Source organism: Gorilla gorilla, chromosome 15 (assembly GCF_029281585.2).
Source record: "Gorilla gorilla gorilla isolate KB3781 chromosome 15, NHGRI_mGorGor1-v2.1_pri, whole genome shotgun sequence".
In the NCBI taxonomy this organism is placed as follows: domain Eukaryota; kingdom Metazoa; phylum Chordata; class Mammalia; order Primates; family Hominidae; genus Gorilla; species Gorilla gorilla.
The window spans coordinates 89585277-89607902 of NC_073239.2; the positions used below are offsets into that span (position 1 = coordinate 89585277).

Here is a 22626-nt window from a genome sequence, read left to right on the forward strand (position 1 = left end):
TTTCTAGAAGGGAGGCAACAGGGTAAAGTGGCCACACAACTGAAGATGCACATCTGTAGGGTGGAGGTGGTAGAGAACAAAGACTTTGCTGAGACAGAGGTTGCCTTGAGAGGATCCACTCCTGGTGTGTGACACCTGACGTGACTCAGGAGTGAGTAATGCTTCTAGGAGGGCTTTAGCCATGTCTATTTGCCTTTTGTCACTAATCTAGCCTAATGCCGTAGTTGGGGGGCAGTGATTTTAATAGATTTAAATTTAAAAGACTGGAAATCATATAATTCCTTCCATCCTACTTCAATTGTAACTACTACCTGACTCCAGCCTGCCCGCCTGATGCCTAGAAATTGCCCATCGACAGCGGCCAGGGCTTCACCTCATAAGTAAGTTGTGCATTCTCATTAATTAACTTTGAAAACGCTTTTTGCGCAGCCTTCAAGAGAATGAAACTCCAGGGTAGGAGAGCATACGTAAGGGGCAGTTAGTATGGAAGATGTCCTAGGGTATGGCGATTCTAGAGTTGAGGACACTGGGATCATATCCCACTGTTCACATCCTAGATCCCAGCTGTGTGACCATGGACAAGGCCCTACACCTCTCTGAGCCTCAGTTTCTTCATGGTAAAGTGAGGTCAACTGTCCCTGCCTCTCCAGGTTGGTGTGGGGGTTTACAGAGATAATCCACGTGAAACACTTAGCCTAGCGCTCTACACACCCTAAGCACCTACTCACAGGAATTAAGACCATGATTCAGAAAACACTTCGAGGAAACACGAAAACTTCCTACACTGCTTCCCTTGTGTCTAGCAAAAGGGCATATGCCTGCTTTGCTCCTCCCTGCATGGCTAATGCTTAGAGACAAAATGTTCTCCCTGAATATCACATCATCATCACCAACTTCTTTTCTATGATGTTTCTTGAACAAAGAAAATGGAAAAGTGGGTCTCTCATCAGGAGTCTGCTCCAATGACGCTAACAGAAAAATTCGGGCTTGGGAGCAATTAGGAAGAGAAGAGGCAAACTCTTGAAATGACTTTTAAAACTTTCTAGCAGCCCAAACCCAAGGATTCCTTCCACCTGCCTGTCCACAGTTATCATCCTGCCTACAAAATGGGGCTAAGGATACTGCTAGGATTTAAAGCGATTAAGTGAATTAAAAATCAAGCGCTGGATAGCTGAGTTGTATATCAATGCGAAATAAATGGAAAGAATAGATTCTAAGGAGACCAACTAAAACACTGATGCAAGCCAGTGGCAACCTGCCTGGAGAATTCTTGGAGACTCCAGAATGTCCAGATGCAAAAAGCAGAAAATAATAAGAGCTGAGCAGTCAGGAGCCAGAAGCCTTCATGTTTAAATGAAGTAGACTTGTCACTGTCAAAAGCCAGTATACACAAGAATCCCCTGAAGAGCTCTCAGAAAATGCAGGCCCCTTGGCCTTCCCTCCAGTGATTCTGATACCGGAGGTCTGATGTGGAGCCCAGGAGTCTGAATTCTAAGAAGCGTCTAGGCATTGCTGTGCAGCTGGTCCGGGCCTACACTTTCACAAACACCAACAGCCTTTTCCACAATGTCCTATTCAGTTGCTTTCTTTGTGCATAAGAAACACTTTTCCTTAAGCAAGAGATTAAAAGGGAAGAAACAGAACTTTAACCCTTAAGCTTGGTAAACTTTCAAGGTAATTAAAAGAGACTGGTTACTTGCTGGAAAACAAAGTATTCATACATCCATACATCATGGATTGGGTAAAACATAAATCATGTTCAGGTGATTTAACATTTCTCTGAGATGGAAGAAATTCAATGACTGAGTAAAAGGCATCAAGCAAACTATCACCTGGAGTGAGCAGCTACAATAATATTCAAGCCACCCATTTTGCAAAGGAAGCTTGGAGCAAGAACACATAGGACCACTATATTCAGGAATGCATTCCAGGAAGGGTTAAATAAATCACATCAGAATATAGCTTATTACCACTACACATAAACCCAGAAAGGGGTTGGGGTCCAAGGTGATCTAATATTTTCATAAATAACTTGAAAGATGGAGTGGGAATTATGCAAATCACACCATAGATGATACAAAAACGGCAGGGATGGCAAATCTGTGGAGAATGAAATTTAACTACTGGGCAATGTCTTTAAATTTGCCTTTATTGAATCTTGTATATTGAAGTCACATATTATTGGATCTGTTTATTGAGACTCAATGGGACCAAATGCAGAGTGATTTATGGAAGAAGGAATAATCAAATGCATAAGTAGAAAAGAACATGCACCTGGAGAGGCATCGACACCAGGGCTGGGACGGGCTTCGACTAGTAAGCTGTTGAGAGGGTGGACAGGGCATAAGTAAGGAGATATGTCCGCTGCTCTTTGAGCCACCTGGACTTGATGCTACTTCTTAGGAGTGCCATGCTTAAGTGTAGACCTGGAAGGGAATTCCAAGCAGGGTGCCATAGAGACTATGGGGTGGGGCCCTAAGTCAACCAAGAATATATGGGATGTTCAGAAGGTCTCCCAGATGGACAAAGCCCTAATGTGCCTATTCGTAGGGGAAAGATGTGCAAACGACAAGGGGACCTGTAGGAGAGAAAATCTTCAGCTCCTATTAAGGAAAAACACTCATTCGAAGCACAGCTGGCATCATGGAAGAAAGGGCAGCTTATGGTAACACCATCCCTAGGGACGCTCGAGGAGGCGGCCAGACACCTCTCTACTTAGGATGCATTAGAGATTATTAAAAGCACTGCTTGCCCAGTTTGGGGGTGGTGGGGGTGGGCCTTGTGACCTCTCCAAAGGTCATTTCTATCCCAAAGGATCACATGTCTGAAGGGCACCAGATAAAAATAAAGTCTATTAATCACTGAGCTGCCACACAATTTCCTAAGAGAGCCAGAACAGAGAAGGGCAATCGACGGTGGCCCCTGCTCCACCGAGGGAGGGAGAGGAGGCAGCACGCATGCGGACAGAGCCAAGAAAGCAGCCGCTGAGACTTCCAGAAAGCCTGCCGTCAGGCCTCCCAGGCACTATAGGGCACACAGAAGGCGGGAGAGAGCCTGCGGGGAGGGCATCGAGAGAAGCAAACGTCACTGAGAGTCCCGAAACAAAGCCACGGGGACTCAGGAGACAGTGTGTGATGCAAGCACTTTGCAGAAAGAGGGGTGCCCGGTAAGAGAGGGATGCCCACAAACAGCACTTCATGGAGATGATCCACAAGGAGGCAGAAGTCAGAGGCAAAGGTGGGAGGAGAGGAACTGGGAGGGGATGAAGTCAGAGAAAAGGGCACACAGGTGTGTGTGTCTGGGAGTCCATGGGATTATGATGGGCTGGGAATCCAATGAAAGCTGCAGAGATAGAGCAAAAAGGGATCCCACGGTCTATAGTAGCAGACAATTACATATGAAGATAAAGCATTTTAAAAGAGGAACAAATGGCTGGGTGCGGTGGCTCACACCTGTAATCCCAGCACTTTGGGAGGCTGAGGCAGGAGGATCACTTGAAACCAGCAGTTCAAGACCAGCCTGGGCAAGACCTCATCTCTACAGAAAATTTTAAAAACTTAGCCAAGCATAGTGGCATGGGCCTGTAGTCCTAGCTACTGCGTATGCTGAGGCAGGAGGATGGCTTGAGTCCAGGAGGTCAAGGCTGTAGTGAGCTATAATCCTATGATTGCACCACTGTACTCCAGCCTGGGTGACAACGCAAGAGCATCTCTTAAAAAATTAAATAAATAAAAATGAATAAACGAAGAACATAGTAGCAATGCCCCAGTTCCAAAGCAGTTGTTGGCATTCTTGATAGATGTGCTGGTCAAGCCAAACACAGCTAGAAAGCCCAAGACGGTCTGAGGGCCCTTCCCAGCCCATGGCCTAGAGCCAGTCTCTCAAGGGTCAGCATGCTGGGGCTTCTATGTATCAGAGTGAAACTGAACGCCATGTAGGAAGCAAGACCCAGGCCAAGCAGGCACCTCCTGGTGCTGCCAAAAGGCATCAGACCCCATGCCCTGCTCCCTCCTCATCCTGGACTAGAACTGCTTTGGGGTGGAGACGTTACCTGCAGGAGTCATCTCAGGAATAGCATCTGCATGGAGTATTAAGCAGCCAAATGGGAGTCATGGAGTTTAAGTTCTTCTAGCAAAATGTTCTCCAACCAGCTGTCACCCCATTGGACACAGAACAACTTTTTGAAATCAAAAGAGGCCAGTGAAGGAGGAGACAAAAGACACCACCCCCAGGGTGCTCCCTGGGCCCCACCCCCACCCCGCCTTGCCAGCTCTCTCCCTACCTTCAGGGAGACTGCAGACCCTGGCAAGATGGGTGGGACACCCAGAGGGAGACCCGTGCCAGGGTCCAGCCTCAACTGTTTCACTGCCATCCTCACTGCAGCCCCTTCCCTCCTATGGCGAAGCTCTGCATCCTCAGAGAGGAGAAGATGGCAAGTGAAGATCATTAGGAGTGTGGTGGTGAGGGCTGCCCTCCCATAGAATGAGCAAATGGTACCCGGTACAGTGAGAAGATGACTAGGGCACAGGTTTTCAATCTGCCTCCCAGTGCTCTGCTGTCTGGAGCTGACCACCTCCCTCATCAAGCTGCAGGTTTCCCGAGGCCCACCCACTGCCCTGGCTCCCTGCGACTCCCCTCCCGTGGGCTCCCTAGCTCCGTCTGCACACCCTAAACTCAGGAGCCAGCCAGGCAGTCGCTTGTCCAAAAGATGTTTCTGAAGCAAGCAAGAAAGGCTGGAGATGGATTGAGGGCCATTTATTAAAGTAAGTCATCGTCATAGAAAGATTCATAACTTGCCCTACCTAGGACAGGAGAGGAAGAGGGAAAGGAAATTAAAGGGAAACAAATGAAAAGCCATGGCGAGCCAAGTACCTTTGTCGGAGGGTTTTGAGTTATGCTTTTGTTTGTAACTCTCTGAAATACAGAAAGAAATAGAGGATGAATCTTAAAGGAGACAGAGAGCGTGAGAGAGAGAGCCGGAGGAGAGCCACACAGGAGGCATGGCAGGAGGTGGGGGCGCAGAACTGAGGGTGGGGGCCACCCCAGCTGGCTTCCCCTCTGCAGAAACCCCCCAGGGCAGCAGAGGCCCAAGGAAGTGGTGACTGTGGTGGAGGCGGCAGGCTAGTAAGCTGGGGTGCAGACAGAGAGGAAGAGGAGAGCACACACTGAGGTTGGCAGGCGGACGGCCAAGGAAGCACAGGGAAGAGGGGCCCTGGGGGCAGGGGCAGAGGGAGGAAGGAAGGTGGGACCAGCCCATACTTACTGTCACAGACGTAAGGTTTGTCGTGGTCTTCCTGAGAGGCGGCGTCGTGCCTCCTCCTGCCCCCCGCAGAGCCGCGAGCCTGGGGAGACATTGGGGTACGGGATGCTTGTTACCATGGTCATCACCACAGCTCCGGAGCATGCGCTCTGCGAGCTCCTTACACCGTCTTCATCCCAACTTTTGTGCCAACACCAGTCCCATCTTACAGGGGAGGAAACTGAGGCCCAGAGAGGTCAGGAGACATGCCCCCAAATCACTCAGTTGCTCACCTGTATCACCTCATTCAATGTTCACAACTCCAAGAGGTGGTTTCTACTAGGGTCCCCGTTTTACAAACCAAAGGACTGAAGCGATAGAGAGGTTAAGGAGCTTGCCCAAGGTCATTCGGCTACTCAGGGCAGCTGCACTGAAAAGCCCTCCTCTACCAAATTCCCACACACTACCGTGCCACTGAGGCCGCTTCCTCCTGCTCCTTAGCCTCCTAGCTTCACTGAGACAGCTGAGGATGACAACCCCAGGCCCCTCAGCAGACCAGGTGATGCATGTATCAGGAGCAAGGCCTGACGGGGGCAAGGCTAGGTTTCTGTGTCCATCCCCGCAGTGTCGCAAGAGCCAGACAGTCCTGACATCCAGGCCCAGTGCACGAGTGTAGATACAGGGGAGCTCCCGCCACCACCCCATGCTTGGCCTACTCAGTAGGGGTGGGCTTTGGCTAAGGCCTCCCTGTGTGGTCTGCCTTGGGCCTTCAGCCAGTGACGAAGACCTTGACCCCCATGGTCTCCTGGGCTGGACTTCTGATACCACCACCCTGTGTGAATCTCCCAGGGTGGCAGTGGAATGAGCTCTACCTTCAAGAATCAAAGAGCCCAGTCAGAGAGGTTGCTGGCAGCTCTGCAGCCCCAGGGCGGTGGTGACAAGAACACAGCGAGGTTTATTTTTAAACCTTTGTAAGTCCCACACTGGTCACGTGTATAGCACCCTCGCCTCTCCAGGTCATTCTTTGGTAATGAGTAGCAGTCAACTCCCAACCACGGAAAGGGCCTGTCGGGGTCTTTGGGGACAGAGAGGAAGGGGCAGCAGGTGAGGAATAAGACCTGGCAGCAGCCTGGGGTGCAGGGGAAATGGGGCAGCCCCTGGGGCCTGGCTTGGAAAAGTGGCCATGGGGACTTGATGGTGGAAAGGCCTTGGATACTCTCACATACACACTCACACTCTGTGCACACACACACTCCATGCACACACTCACCGGGGACTTCACAGTGGAAAGGCCTGTACCCTAGGCCTGCAACACACCCACTCAGAAAACACACCCACTTCCCAATCAACACCACCTGCCAAGCTACCACCTCTGCCACCTCCTCAGCTTGTCTCTCTCCAAAACAAATTCCACTTCCTCCCTCCCTCCCACCAGTCTCCCTCCCCACCCCACCCCTGCAGCGCTGACAGCCAGCAGCCCTCCTCCCCTCGCCCTCATTACTCAGAGTTGACCCCAAGAAGGATCTGTAGGTGCTGGCAGTCACCCCGGGCACTGACAGGCCTCCTGCCTGCCCGCACTGCCGAGGGTGGTCACCCTCAGCTGCCCTCCCCCTCCACACCCCTCTGTGAAGCCAGGGACAGCTTGACATGCAGCCTGCAGCCCTGTCACAGCCGCCTCTGAGCAGGTGAAAGCAAGTCAAGCAGAATGACGAGGCAACAGCAGACTGGGGAAGGGGCTCTGGGAGACTAAAAATACCTCCAGGGGGAAGGGGAGGAGTCGAGCAGAACTGGATGTACGAGGGCTTCTGGGGGAGCTGCCAGCAGGAAAGGGAGGGTGCTGTGGGAGCCAGGTTTTCATCTCCTGCAGCAGGGCTGACCAGCAGAGTGACTCTGTGCCACACTCGCTTTGCCTCAGTTTCCTCAATTGCAAAATGGGGATCGTGTCTATAGGGCACTTCAGGGGACATGCAAGGGACTCTTCCTGAGGCAGTAGCACTCTTAGGGTCTCTTAGAAGATCTCAGGTTTGGAAACTCAGAATCCTACTTGTCCTTCTCAAATGTCACCTCCTCAGAGAAGCCCTCCCTGACCAACTTACATCCACTCACACCCTCTCCATTGTTTTCTTTCCCCTCCCATTTCATCATGGCACTGAGCACTGTCTGGCATTAGATTATACCTGTGTTGGTTTACAAGTTGATTTTGTCTCCCCTACATGGAGAGACAAACATGGTGGAGACCATGTTTATTTTGGCCCCCACTATTCTCAGAACCTGGCACAGGGCCAGCCACATAAGAAGCACTTAATAAACATTCGCCAAATAGATGAATCAATCAGGCAGGCAGCGAGTCAGTCATCTCTGGTTCTTCTCCTTCATTCTCTGTATCCAAATGCTATTGCTTCTTCCTCCAAAGGCCATCTAGGCTTTGCATTTCCTTTCCATTGCACACCCTAATCCAGGAGCTCATCAACTGACCCCTGAGCTGTTCAAAGAACCCACTAGGGGGGATCTACCTCCACATTGCCCCCCTAGTCCACCCTAATGGGGGATCTACCTCCACACTGCCCCCCTAGTCCATCCCACGGGACTTTCAGACCATTAGACAAAGGGATGAAAGACAGGAGCCCATGGTCATAGGTTCATGCATTCACACGTTCATTCATTCATTGCCATCTACAACCCACTTACACAGCCAGTGGCAACCTAGTGCTGATCCCCTCGGGTTCACCCCACGATTGTGCTCTCCTCTGCCCATGCACATCTGATCCAGGCTTTGCCCTTGCTAACCTCCACTCCTCCAAGAATCTTCCTCTTGCCACACTAAGGAGTGAAAACAGCATCCGCTTAAAGTCAGATAGACACAGGTTGAAACACCAGCTATGTGTCTTGGGCAAGTTACTTCTCTAAGTTTTAGTTTTCTCAACTGTAAAATGAGCACACCAACACCTATACAGCAGAGCTGCTGAGAGAGTTTGAGCTAAGAGTGTGTGAAACCACAGGGGACAGCACTAAGTCCACAGGAAGCACTCAACACATCATTTCCCCCCTCCTTGCCTAGGCCGATCTCTCTCCTCTGAACTCCTGTTGCCTTTGGTTAGTGCACAGTCAGGTGCCTGCCGTTTCTAATGGTATCATGGGTATTAGCATCTTCTTCCCAGTTTGATTCGAAGGTCCTTGAGGGCAAAAATGGCATTCTATACTTTATTATGACCCCCTAACACTTAGCACATAGCGTGCAAAGCTCTTTTGCATATAGTAGCTCAGTTAATTCCTACAATACCCCTATGAGTTAGACCAAGTAGTGTTATGATTCCTAGCTGGCCCTTGATGAAGCAGGTTCTCACCTGTCCACAGTCCCAGGGCCAGCAGAAGGAGCAGGACCTAGGTCTCCAGGCTCTGGTATAGAAAGCTTTGAAGGTGACCAGCCAAAAGAAGCCAATCCTCCTTCCCCAAGAACTGCCCACCCTACTTCATTCCTCCCTACCAGTATTCCCACACTGCTGGGCCATGGCAGCCATGAGTGTACCACATGGCCCTGTCCCACTGGCCACAGTTGATTGGCTAGCTCGGGAGTAGTCACCTGATTCAAGCTGGGCCAATCAGATCCTAACTCCAAGGGGTTTGGAATTAGAAAACAGTGACCCTAGCTAGTATAGGCCACTTGAACTGAGGGCCCATACATTCAGGAGCCTTATGGGGCCATGTACACACGGAAGCAGGAAGAATGAAGGAGGGAGAAGTAGAGGCCAGAAACTACCTGGGTTCCTTACTGTTTCCCAATGCTAAGTCCCTGCCATGTTCCTGCTCTTCCTGTGGTTTGCATCTTCAAAGGTTGCTCAAATTTGGGGCAGTGGCCTGGCAGCTTTTCAAATCCTTCCCATTTTTACTGAAGCTGAAAGACCCTTGACTAGGACAGACTCGGTCCCAAGCAGAGAGCTAGATCTTCTATACCAGTTGTTCTCAAACAGTGTGGCCCAGGAATCCTGGGGGATCCCTGAGTGTCCTTTCAGGGACTCTGCAGTGTCTGAACTATTTTCATAGGAGTCCTAAAACGTGATCTGCCTTGTTCACTCTCACGCTCTCACAGGCATCCAGTGGAGTCTTCCAGAGGTGACATGACACGTGATGATGCTGTCACCGTGTGTGTATTCTCTAGTTTAAAATCTGTTTTATTTTTCTTTTAAATCTTTTTTACTGGGCTACCTCTTAAACCACAATAGGTTCAGAGAGACAACCTTTTTAATTTCTAAAATGGCAAATATCATTAGTGGTATGAATATTAGTGGTTATAACCTGAATAACAGCCTTTGGGGGCTCTCAGTGTAAGGAATTCCTGAGATCAAAAAAATTGAGAACCACTGCTCTACACCCTTGCTATTTTTTTTTTTTTTTTTTTTTTGAGACGGAGTCACTCTGTCATGCAGGCTGGAGTGCAGTGGCTCAATCTCGGCTCACTGCAACCTCCGCCTCCGCCTCCCGGGTTCAAGTGATTCTCCGCCTCAGCCCCCTGAGTAGCTGGGATTACAGGTGCATGCCGGCATGCCCAGCTAATTTTTCATATTTTTAGTAGAGACGGGGTTTCACCCTGTTAGCCAGGATGGTCTCAATCTCCTGACCTCGTGATCCACCCGCCTCGGCCTCCCAAAGTGCTGGGATTACAGGCATGAGCCACCGTGCCAGGCCTTTTTTTTTTCTTTTGAGATGGGGTCTCACTCTGTCACTAGGGCTGGAGTGCAGTAGCACAATCACAGCTCACTGAAGCCTTGACCACTCAGGCTCCAGTGATCCTCCCACCTCAGCCTCCCAAGTAGCTGTAACCAGAGGTGCACACCGCTCTGCCTGGCTAATTTTTTCAGAGATGAGTTCTCACCATGTTGCCCCCAGGCTGGTCTCAAACTTCTGGGCTCAAACCATCCTCCCACCTCGGCTTCCCAAAGTGCTGGGATTACAGTTGTGAGCCACCGCACCCAGCCTACACCCTTGCTATTTAAAGTGTGGTCCTGACACCAGCAGCTCCAGCATCACTTGGGAGCTTATTAACAAGGCAGGAGCTCAGCCCCCACCCCATGGACTTACTGCATCAGAATTTGTATTTTAACAAGATCCTCAGGTGCTCCTTATGCACATAAAGTTTGAGAGGCACCTGAACACCACAGTACATAAACAAATACTTCATGATTGATTGATAATTGATTAATTGGTAATACTCACATGGATGACTCACAAGAATCTCATGAATTTTAAAGAGCTTTGACTTCTTGGGCTGAAGTTACCAAAAACACAATTATTAATTGTTGGGCTCCCCTCACCACTCAGAGAATACCCATTATCAAAATTCCAAGAGTTATTCCCTGTGCTTGCCCCCTCCTGATAATATCTAGGCAGTATGAAGCACTCAAAACTTACTGATGAAGAAACTGAGGCCCAGGGTACTTATACAATTTGCCCACCATCACAGAGGTTACATAATTCATCCAACGTGTAGTAAGTGGTAGAGCTGGAATTTGAACTTGCAAGGTCTAAGTTCAAATAAAGCAGAGCCTATTCTGTAATCCCTACCTTAGCCCTGGCCTCCTCAGTGAGCACACAAAGCACCTGGGGGCTTGTCAAAGTGCAGACTCTAATTCTCATTAATCTAGTGTGGAGTCTGGGCTTCTGCATTCCTAATGAGCTCCCAGATGATATTAATGCCACCATCCAGAGACCACACACAGAGGTGTCAAGACTTAGACTGCCTCTAGGTTCTGACAAGACAAATGGGCATAGTTGTTCTCCAGTGCCAGCAGTGGCTGGAATATACCACTTTAAAGGGTGGGCAATGAGCTGGGTATGGTGGCTCATGCCTGTAATCCCAGCACTTTGGGAGACCCGGACAAGAGGATCGCTTGAGGCCAGGAGTTCCAGATCAGCCTGAGCAACAGAGTGAGGCCCCCATCTCTAAAACATAATAATTATAAAAATAAAGCATGGGCAAAACAGCTGAACTGAGGCTGTGAGTGCAGCAGCTTCACACACCCCAGCACAGGAGGCTTGCCCACAGCCTTCTGGGCCCTTCCATGGCTCCGTGCATGGGTAACATGTCCACAGTATCACTGTACAACATGGAACCATTCAGCTGCTGCTTGGCCAGTATCTGGTGGGCCCAGAGCCAGTCTAGGCTCCATCCAGCCCCCTCACTGTGTTCAGGCGTCTCTCATCTCCCCTACAGCTGAAATACGACTTTTCTTTCTCTTTTCCATCATTCAATGATTCATTCGACAAGCTAATCATTGGCTATATGCTGGGCCCTGGGCCAGGCATGAACTCAGAGGAGAAAGCACAGACCTGCGTTCAAATCTTAGCCTCTTCCTTACTAGGCTGAGTGAACTTGAACAAATTGCTTAACCCCCCTGGGAGCAATAGTACCAGCTTGTGGAAATGAAAGAAGTTCTGACCAACAGAAATACAATGTGAGCCAAACTCATCATTTTAAAATTTCCAGCAGCACATTTTTTTAAAAAAAATAGGTGCAATTAATTTTAATAATATATTTTATTTAACAATATATCCAAAATATGATAGTTTTATAATTTAATGAATATAAAAATTAAGAATGAGATGTTCTGCATTCCTTTTTCATACTAAGTCTTCAAAATTTCATGTGTATTTTACATTTACAGCACATCGCCATCAGGACTAGACAAATTTTGAGGACTCAGTAGCCATATGTGGCCAGCAGCTGCCATAATGCACAGTGCAGAAATAGAGATAGGAGTCTAAAGCACCTGGCACAAAGGCATCACTCTCTATGTGGTAGCTCTTGTTATACAGAGCCCATCACATTGCCTGGTTTACAGGAAGTACACAATAAATATACATGGTTGCACTGACTGCTGATGTTTTCACAGACACCCAATTCATATCCACTGACTGCAAGCTCAATCTTCTAAATGTAGGTTGGGGAGAAGGTGTGAAGAGGACCATTTCCCACACTTGAGTCAGTTTGGTTGGGGTGAGAGAAGGAAAGGAAGTGGGTCTGGACATGCACAGCTCTTTGGGAGTTCACCAAAGGCCCAGGAAGTCCAAGCTCAAAAGTCTCCTTTAATAATGCAATTCAATTTTCTTTTTAATACCCTCCCCTCCGTGAATGGGTCTAGGCCAGTTTATCAATGGCTGCAAAAATCATTAAGTAAAAACTTGATGAGGAACTGTATAAGGGAGAGATCAGGCTGACAACACTCAAATCTACTGATCAATTAAAACACCACTCAAAGCAGAACTGGACAGGGTATGCCCCTGATGTGATACGAGAAGAACCTATCACAACCTAGGAAGGATTCTTACCTCCCCACAAGAAATGTTTGTACACACATACACAAACACACACACACACACACACAAGCACACACCTTGAATCTAAGCAAGTTTCTAATCAAACTACCAGTTTTCAGGAAACACAGAGGATGGAGAAAGACATTAAATACCACCCTCCCACCACTTCTAGAATGTGAGAAGTTCCACAAGACAAACAACCCAAATTCTTCAACAAATTAATGGCATGGAGAAAAAAAAATGTGTGTGGTGGGGTGCAATACAGAAGAGAATACAGAAGAGGTATGCTGTGGAATCCGGGAGACTTCAGTTTCAAACAAACCAACTATAAAATGGCATTTTTTGACAAACGGGGAAATGATAAGGGACTAGATAGTAGGTATTATAACTATTATTTTATTGGGTATGATAATGATATCTGTTAAAGACACACACTGTAATATGTGTCAGTTAAATGATAAGATGTCTAGAACTTGTTTTCAAATACTCCAGAAAAAAAATCAAACAAACATAAATCAACAAAAAGTAGGAGAAAAGAAGAGACGAGCCAAGATAGCCAAAATCTTGCTAAGTGATGAGGCTGGTCCCAGCTGTACCAGAAGTGCACCATCAGAGAGCTGCCCACCCAGCCCCTGCACAGGCTGCACAGCCCCACACTGCGACAGGCTGGAGCATCTCAGCTCAGTGTGTGCCGCGCTGGCCAACGTGCAGCGGCCGCCTGGGAACTTGCTTCTAATATAGTATAAAGCCCTGCCCCAGAGCTCCTAAAGCAGAATTTCTGAGTGGGGTCCTGGGAATCTGCATTCAATAAGCTCTCTCAGTGATACTGATGTCTGCTGAGGCATGAGAACCACGAGAGTGGAGAGCCCTGCCATGGTTATCATTGGCAGCAAACCCACAGAACGCCTGGGACTAAGTGCTTATCCGTGGGAGGGGTAAGAGTCCCGCCTAGCGCCTGAAGCGGTGAGATCCTCAAGCCTGAGAGTCCATTTTCCAGGTGGACAGCAGCAGTTTACTTCTGGAGATCCCTCTCCACCTGGTTATTGTCACATGCCCTTGCAGACCCCTGACGGCCACCACAGAAAGCCCCTTCAGGCGTGAACTCTAGATTCAACCTGAATGCCTGGAAGTGCCTGACCAGTCTCTTGTTTTTATTCCTTCCACCTGGGTTTCCCTTCTGCCCTTCCCCAGGCTCTGGCTTTTCCCTTGTCCCATCCCAGGACGCCTGGGATGGTCTCAAGCCTCCAGAGCTCATGCCAAACCCACTGGGAGCCACCAGCTGCAGCCACCTGCTACCCCAGCAAACTTCTTTTTTTTTTATAGTCATGATTATGGTTTATTTATTTTTTTATTATACTTTAAGTTTTAGGGTACATGTGCACAATGTAGAGGTTAGTTACATATGCATACATGTGCCATGTTGGTGTGCTGCACCTATTAACTCGTAATTTAATATTAGGTATATCTCCTAATGCTATCCCTCCCCCCAGCCCCTATCCCACAACAGGCCCCAGTGTGTGATGTTCCCCTTCCTGTGACCATGTACCCCAAAAGCAGGTATCCTGACTCTGTCATTCTGGCACAGCACGAGGGACAAGGCAGGAAATGTCCAGCCTTCTTTAGTAACCAAGCAGTGGTGACAACAGGCACATTCTCCTTATCTTCCACCCTCACCCTGATCCCACCCTTCAGCCCTCCCCAGACCTCACCACCCACTCAGGGTACCCCCTCTGCCTCCTCTCCTCCCTCTTGCCAGCTCTGAACTCTTCCAGGCTACGACCTGGGATCAGAGCTGTTCTAGAGTTTTCTTCTTTGAGCGTTCTCCATGTAAGACCATGGCCATGATTTCCATCTAGCTGCAGTGGAGATCAATCATTGGCCAGGCACCCCAGCCTCCCTCATCTCTTTCCTCGCTCATGTCATCCCCAACTTACCCGTCCTCTAGTCCTGTTCTTTCGCTTGGGAATATCCTCTTCCAAATCCTCTTCTTCATTCCCTTCTTCTACATTTTCATCATTTTCCAAAACCCTCTGAAATGAAAAAAAAAAAATAGAAAAGGTGAGAAACGAAATGCAAAGGGAAAAACCATCAGAGAGTAATTTTAAGGGTGTTCTGATTTGTTGTTATTTTTTAACAAAGTGAAGACGCTGCCTTTGCTTGGGCAGTTGGGCCTCTGAAATCCTGCCTGGAGTTTGAACTCTTGGCACTACCGAGGCTCTCCTAAGCCCTTGGGCCCCTTCCAGACAAGTCCTCCCAGAACACTGACCTTTTTCCGTTCTTTTTGCCCAAGAAGAGTTTTCTAACAAGAGACTATGCCGGTAGGGGCCCTTTTCTATGTGGGGCCAAAATGTTTTACAAAACTTACTTTTGTACATGTAATGTTTCTTTTTGCTCCCAGAGGGCCACCTCAGAAATATGAAAATGTTTCTCCTTTCCCTGCCATTCTGGAACCCTGCCCTGTCTGATGAAAACAAGTAACTTCCTGTTCATCTGACCAGATTTAACACGAATGTGCTGTTCATAATAAGCCACTGCTTTTTCTTCTTTTTTTTAAGAAAAATAGACTTTCATTTAGTACCCGACTTTTCATGGAGCTTAAAGATAATGAATTTGAAATTATCTCTCTCCAGCAGCCCGCCAGTCACATTGCAACATAAAATCTAATTTCCATTTTGCAGGTGAATACGCTGAGGCTGAAAACAGTTTTGAGTGCTCCAGATCCTCCAGTGAAGCCATGACCAAAGCAAGGTCAGGTTCATCGGCTCAGGGTTCCCCATTCATTTCTCAGCACAGTGGCTGAGAATTCCAGATGTAATCTGGCATACTCTCCACGTAGGGGCCTAAGCACGTCACTCCCTTTAGAGGAAGGAAGGAGGTAGGATGTGTTCCTCTGGGCTTAAGGGAGGGATAAAAGACTGTAGCAGAGGACCCAGCCCCACAAGGGGAGCAGGAAAAGAGGGAAGGGGCATGGAGCTCACTGGGCTCCATGTCAGGGGGCCCAGAGGGTTTTTTTTTTTTTTTTTTTTTTCTGAGACAGGGACTCACTCTATTGCCCAGGCTGGAGTGCAGTGGCACAATCACGGCTCAATGCAGCCTCAACCTCCCAGGCCTAAGCGATCCTCCCACCTCAGCCTGCCAAGCAGCTGGGACTGCAGACACATGCCACCATGCCTGGCTAATTTATTTTTTGTAGAGATGGGGGTCTCACTATGTTGCCCGGGCTGACCTCAAACACCTGGTCTCAAGTGATCCTCCCACCCCAGCCTCCCAAAGTGCTAGGATTACAGGCATACCATGCAGATGAGCTACCACACCTGGCCATCTGGGGGGTTCTTTATGGGCTCACTGTGTGATCTACGGCAAGTCATCATCTCTTCATGCTTCAGTTTCCCCAATTATACAATAGGAATTCATTCATTCCATCTACAAACATTTATCTAGTGCTGACTACATGGCAGGCTCCATGCTAGGCAAGCTGCAAAATGGCTACAGCCCCAGCCCCAAATGGACTTTCCAGTCTAGGAAAGGGAGAACAGATTTAAACAATGTGCATATGTCACCATATAATTACAACTCTTCTCAAAACAGTGGTAGGCAAGTTCAAAGTGCTATGAGAGGGTGTTAGGAGGGAGTTTTCCCTAATCCGAGGGCCAGGGGAGGCCTACATGAGAACATGAGCTGAGAAGTTGAGATGTGGAGGATGAGCAAAGACTGGCCTTGTGAATGAGGACAGAGGGGAGGGAGGGAAAAGGTTCTAGGCAGAGGAAACAGCATAAGCAAACTCCCTGAGGCAGGGAGAGGAACAAGGCTTGTCCAAGGAGCAGAAAGGCCAGTGTGACCAGTGCTTAGTGGCTCAAGGAGAGATGGCATAAGATGGAGCTAGTAAGGGGAACAAGTACCATATTACACAGGGTAACCCCATCTCCTCTTCCTTGTGGTGATGGGTCAAAGATCACAAATATGTTGAGAAGGCTGAGACAGTGGCACACACTGCACTGTTGTCTGATAACCATCGCTGTTTAAGCCGCCTCTTGGATGACACCTCTGGCCTGTCCTCAAAGCAGGAAGCCCGGGGTGAGCCACCAGGCAGTGATCTTCCACCACTGCCCCTGGCTAGAATGTTCTGCTCTAAATCACAGGGATCAGGACACTTCTAGTCACCCAGTCCATCCAAAGAACTCAAAACAGGTCTAGTAAATTCTTCTTTGCCTTTTCTACTAGGTTTATTTGGGAATCCACCAGCTGACAGCACTTAATGGGTCTCTGAGCCAGCCTTAACCATCTAACAGAGAAAAAGCATTGTCTGCTGGACATGACCTCTGGCCCATAACTAGGAAACGTCAACCCCCATTCACAGTGTAAGTCTCTTGAGTTCCTGACCTGTAGGTGGGAACACTAGCAAAAGCCGACTGAGACAGTGACAGGTCAAATGCTCTGCAGCCTTTGGGGCAAAGACATAGTATAAATATAAGGTCTGGTTATGACTGTTGTTGCTGTTCGTAGAACCATCTTGCAAACTTTCCAGGTCTTGAAGTCACTTAATCATGGTAAGTTCCAAGTGCCTCGAATTTAAAGGTCATAGCCTCTGGCATCTCAGTACAACTCCGACTCTCATTTTTCATTATAAGGGTATTTATTACCCGCAATATGGACTCTGGGTTGGAAGGTGAAAGACTGGTAGAGGCAGCTGAGCTAGTCCCCAGAGTGTCACATGGCCTCCATGTCTGGGAGTAAACTGACTTCTCTTCTCCCTGAGGCTCCATCCTCCCTCTGCCCATCAGCTTCCCTGTGACTCTAAAGCCTCTGTCTATGCCCTGGGCCTCAGATGTGATGGCGGCAGACCCAGTGTGTCTGCATTTCCTGCGATGCGGCCCTGACACCAGAAGCCTCTCAACATAATTCAGGAGGAGCCAGGAGTTTCTAACAAACAAAGCTTGTTTCAGACCCCAGGAAGCGGAGGGGGAGTCCTGTATCAGGAGTCGCTGACGGGGGTGGGGTGCCCAACTACAAAGTCAGCTGACCCCCCAGTAACAGACATGCATTCCTTGTCCAAGGACATTATCTGGAAAATAAACACATTTTAAAATAACTTTTCTCCCTGTTACTCTAAACAGTCTTTATGGTGATAACAGTGGTTTGTGGTAGTGTTTTTTAAAAAAAAAAAATCCTTTTTAAAGACTACATTATCTCTGGCCTGGAATACTGCAAAAATCTCCTGATTTCCCTCCTTCCATTGCTGGCCCCACATCCAATCTCCTCTCCATGCAGCAGGCAACAGGATCTTTATGAAATACAAATTCACGGCCCTGATCAAAATCTTCTAAATGGCTTCCTTCTTTGTATCACACGGAACCAAAAGCCACTTCCCTGTCCTGTGGGAACTAGGTAGTCTGGTCTCGGCCCACCTGTCGAACTCCTGGGCTCTTTTTTCCCTGGCACAATACTCCGGCCACACAGGTCTTCTGTTCTCTCAACAAAACCAGCTCTGACCTGTCTTGGGGCCATCACACCCACTGCTCCTCTGCCCAGAAAGCTCTTCCCCAGGACCATCACTTTCCTGACTCTTCTCATCCCATAGGGTTGAGGTTAAATCCCTCAACTCGACCAGACACGGTGGCTCACACCTGTAATCCCAGCACTTTGGGAAGCCGAGGCAGGCAGATCACAAGGTTAGGAGTTCGAGACCAGCCTGGCCAATATGGTGAAACCCTGTTTCTAATAAAAACACAAAAAATAGTTGGGCGTGATGGTGGGCACCTGTAATCCCAGCTACTCAGAAGGCTGAGGCAGGAGAATCGTTTGAACCTGGGAGGTGGAGGTTGCAGTCAGCTGAGATTGCACCATTGCACTCCAGCCTGGGTGACAAGGCGAGACTCCGTCTCAAAAAAAAAAAAAAAAAAAAATCCCTCATCTTCCTCAGGAACTCTACTCTGATACTGAATCTTCATACTGTTTGTTCTCATGGATTTTATCCTAAAATGCAATTATTTTATTTGTATTCCTTGTTTCCTGCCTGTGTGTCACATTCGAATATGAGGAGAGAGGATAGGTATCTCTTGGTCTCTGTGTCCCTAGCACCCAGCACAGTGCCTGCACAGAGGAAGCCCTCATGAAACTTTGGTCAAATGAATGAATGAATGAAAAAGCATAATCCATTCGCTACATGTGTATTTTAATAATGCAAAGTCAATAAAAACACGTAAACTCATTTGACTTATGGTCCTGGCTTTGTCTTCTAGCACAGTAGACAGCAGACCCATGCACTGCACTCAGCAGACCTTCAGTTTACATAGGAGATGATGGTGACATGATGACGACAATACAGCACCAGCCCAGTGCTGCATGAGAAGAACTCAAGCCCACCACCAGCTTTAAAGGGAAAGGTACCCACATACCCAGAGCATCAAGGCTCTGGGCAGTGGCTCTGCCCCATTCATTGATTCTGTCAAATTACATGAACTAAGCAAAAAAATACTCTAGCAAGTAACACAGAGATGACAGACCTTGACTTCAAAATCTGAAAGTCACATACACACACACAAGGAAGAAAGCAGTAGTTGGCTTAAACACCAAAGGCAAGAAGAGATCCCTCTGGCTGGAGGGGAGATCAAGAAAGGCTTGATGGGGAAGGTGGCACTGGGGTTGAGTCTAAAAGATGAGTGAGATTTGTACACATGGAGATGGAAGAAAAGGCATGCCAGATAAAGGGCACAGCGGGACCAATGGCATGGAGGGAAGAAGGCTGAAGAACAGAGCGGGGAAAGGAGTAGTGGAAAATAAGCCTGAAAACTAGGTTAGGAATGGAGAGGACAGGCCCAGGAAGGTCACGCTCATCCTTTTCAATTTATTTAGTGGGAAACAACAGTTTTTTAGCAGAGTTTTGCTCTAGAACAAAAGGTCAGCGAGCAAAGTAGGACATGTCAGAGACGGGAAGAACTGGGGACAGGGCGATTCCTGGAATCTGTTCCCTCATGTGTCCATTCAACAAATATTTATGTTGCACCTGGTAAGCACCAACCACTGTTTGGGTGCTTATGAGATATTAGCAAGCAAAACTGGCAACGGATCCTGCCCTCGAGGAGTTTACATTCTACTGGAAGAAAACAGACAATAAACAATAACATAATAAGTAAGTAAATTAGAAAGTACATTAGATGATGATAAGAGTGATGGAAAAGAACAAGAAAAGCAGAGTGGAATCGGGAGGCAGGGGCAGGCAGGGCAAGGGTGTGGGATGAAGTACGGCACGGTCAGGGACATCTTTGAGAGAAGAGGAAGGCCGGGCACCGTGGCTCATACCTGTAATCCCAGCACTTTGGGAGGCCGAAGTGGGTAGATCACCTGCAGTCAGGAGTTTGAGACCAGCCTGGCAAACATGGTGAATCCTCGTCTCTACTAAAAATACAAAAATCAGCCAGAGGTGGTGGTGCGCAACTATAATCCCAGCTACTCAGGAGGCTGAGACAGGAGAATCGCTTGAACCCAGGAGGCAGAGGTTGCAGCGAGTCGAGATTGCACCACTTCACTCCAGCCTGGGCGACACAGCGAGACTCTGTCTCAAAAATAAATAAATTAATAAATAATAAAAAATAAAAATTAAAAAATGAAGAAGGTGAGGGTGAGAGACAAGTGTACATCTGGGGAAACGGCCAGGGCAAAGGCCTGAGGTCTGGGACAGGCCTGGCATGTTCTGGGAGGAACAGAAGGAGACTGTTGTGCCTGGAGTGGAGTGGGCGAGGAAAAGAGGAAGAGTGGAGTCAGAGAGGGGTGAGAAGGCCCTGAATTTCACTCTCAGATAGCAGGGGCGGTAGCAGGTTCTGAGCACAGAAATGATAGGAATAGACTTAAATTTTAAAAAGCTCCCTCTCCTGTGGTGTATCTAGACAACAGAATATTATTCAGCATTAAAAAGAAATGAGCTATCTGGCCATGAAAAGACATGAAAGAACCTTAAATGAATGTTACTAAATCAGAGAAGCCAATCTGAAAAGGCGACATACTGTGAGTCCAAGTATATGACATCCTGGAAGAGGCAAAACTATGGAGACGGGGAAACGGCCAGTGGTTGCCAGGCATTAGGACGGAGGGAGGGATGAACAGGTGGAGCTCAGAGGATTTTTAGGGCAGTGAAACTTCTGTATGATACCGTAAGAGTGGACAGATGCCATTACACATTTGTTCAAACCCATTGAATGCGCAACGCCAAGAGTGAACCGTCATGCAGACTTTGAACACTGGGTGATAACGATGAGTCAGTGCAGCTCATCTATTATAGCAAATGCACCACTCTAGTGCAGGATGCTGATCATGGGGGAGGCTATACCAGGGGTATATAGGAAATATCTGTACCATCCTCTTCATTTTGCTGTGAACCTAAAACTGCTGTTAAAAAATATTTTTTTTTTTAAAGACTGCCCCTCAAGCATTATCAGGGAGACCACTGAGAAGACAACTGCAGCAGTTCACACAAAAGATGAGAGCAGCCTGGGCCAGGGTAGCAGTGGCGGGTGCGGGGAGAGGGGATGCGGGAGAACTGGGCTTGTGTTGAAGGCACAGTCGACAAGGCTCCTGATGAGCAGGATGTCAGGTGTGAGAGACAAGCAGGAGTCAAAGATGACCCCAAGGTCCCTAAGACAAATAAAGGTGACAGTTAATGAGGATCTTCACTAGGGCTGCAGCTCGTGGAAAGGAGAGGAGGGAACAAACACAAGCCATGTTGTGGCAATTCAATGGAAAAGATTTGACAATTCATCTTAACACGGGAATGGCGGAGAAGAAGGCCAAATTCTGTGATTCATTCAATGCCTTTGAGACTCAACTCTACCCAGCTTGGGAAAGGCCCCGGGGACACTGGTGAGCATGACCGCATCGGCCCTGGCTATCGATGGAACTTACCAAGCCAACCAGCAATGTATTATTCCATTATTATTAATTGTAGTTTTAATAAATTAATATATAAATTAATAAATTTACTGATTAAATATGCACAATAGGTATAGCATAAAATATAAACATTTAATATGTAATATAAATTTAATAGAAATACAATTTAATTTTAATAATTTAATATTTAACTACCAATGCTATTATTTCATAATAGGATTAATTCATATTACAATACTCAATGGCAAACATTGTATTAGACAATGAGGATTCCAGACAAATAACAAATAAGAGATGGTAGGTGTGAAGTCAGGTGCAGTGACTCACGCCTGTAATCCCAGCACTCTGGGAGGCTGAGGCAGGCGATCACTTGAGGTCAGGAGTTCGAGACCAGCCTGGCCAATATGGCGAAACCCCATCTCTACTAAAAATACAAAAAACAGCCAGATGGTGGCACACGCCTGTAATCCCAGCTACTCGGGAGGCTGAGACACAAGAATCACTTGAACCCAGGAGGCAGAGTTTGCAGTGAGCCGAGATCGAGATCATGCCACTGCACTCCAGCCTGAGCAACAGAGCGAGACTCTGTCTCAAAAAAAAAAAAGAAAAAGAAAAAGAAACAGTAGGTGTGCACCATTATAATCCTATTCAGTGAAAGCTTTAGAAGTGGCATGGATAGAGGGTAGTGGACCCATGGGGACAGAGCAGCCATCCGCCTGAAGGGTGAGGATGGCATGGGCTTGAGGGATGGCTGGGCACTGCTGGGAAAGGGAGTGTGCAGTCGTGGGGACCGGTGAGGCTGGGTGTGAGGGTGGGGGGGTGGGCAAGCCGGACTCACGTGGCCGTAGCTGGAGCAGACGCTCCCACATTTCAAGCCTAGACAATGGACTCTTGGTTCCATGGGGACAAGGATTCAGACTGTTTTGTCCACTCTGTGTCCCTGGGACCCTGCACAGTCCCTGTGTTCACTAGGCTCAACAAATTCACTTTGAATAGACAGACAGAAGAGAGGGAAGGGAACCGAGGTGAAGGCAATAATGACTCCTTCGGAAGATAGGTTAAGTCAGAAAAGAATTTGGGAGCTTCCTGGCCACCATAGAAACAAGGCAGTCTGAGACTGAGCCCTGGCCCTTGAGGGGAGGATCTGGAGCCAAGCCGGTGCTGGAGTTCTGGAAGCGCTATGGTGACAGGAA

At 48.0% G+C, this 22626-nt stretch overlaps 1 protein-coding gene across 3 annotated transcripts in view; it reads right to left on the reverse strand.

The window, feature by feature from the left end:
- DPF3 (double PHD fingers 3) overlaps positions 1-22626 on the reverse strand; it is a 276138-nt gene that overhangs the window by 90340 nt on the left and 163172 nt on the right. For all 3 annotated transcript variants that reach the window (XR_008671183.2, XR_008671182.2, XM_019010025.4), the window contains exons 5-6: positions 14485-14580; positions 5264-5342 (exon numbers count right to left, since the gene is read on the reverse strand). Coding sequence is in view for 1 of the 3 variants with exons in the window: in XM_019010025.4 (XP_018865570.1) it covers positions 5264-5342; positions 14485-14580 (175 nt within the window). In the remaining 2 variants the exon portion in view is untranslated. The remainder of the gene's footprint in view (positions 1-5263; positions 5343-14484; positions 14581-22626) is intronic.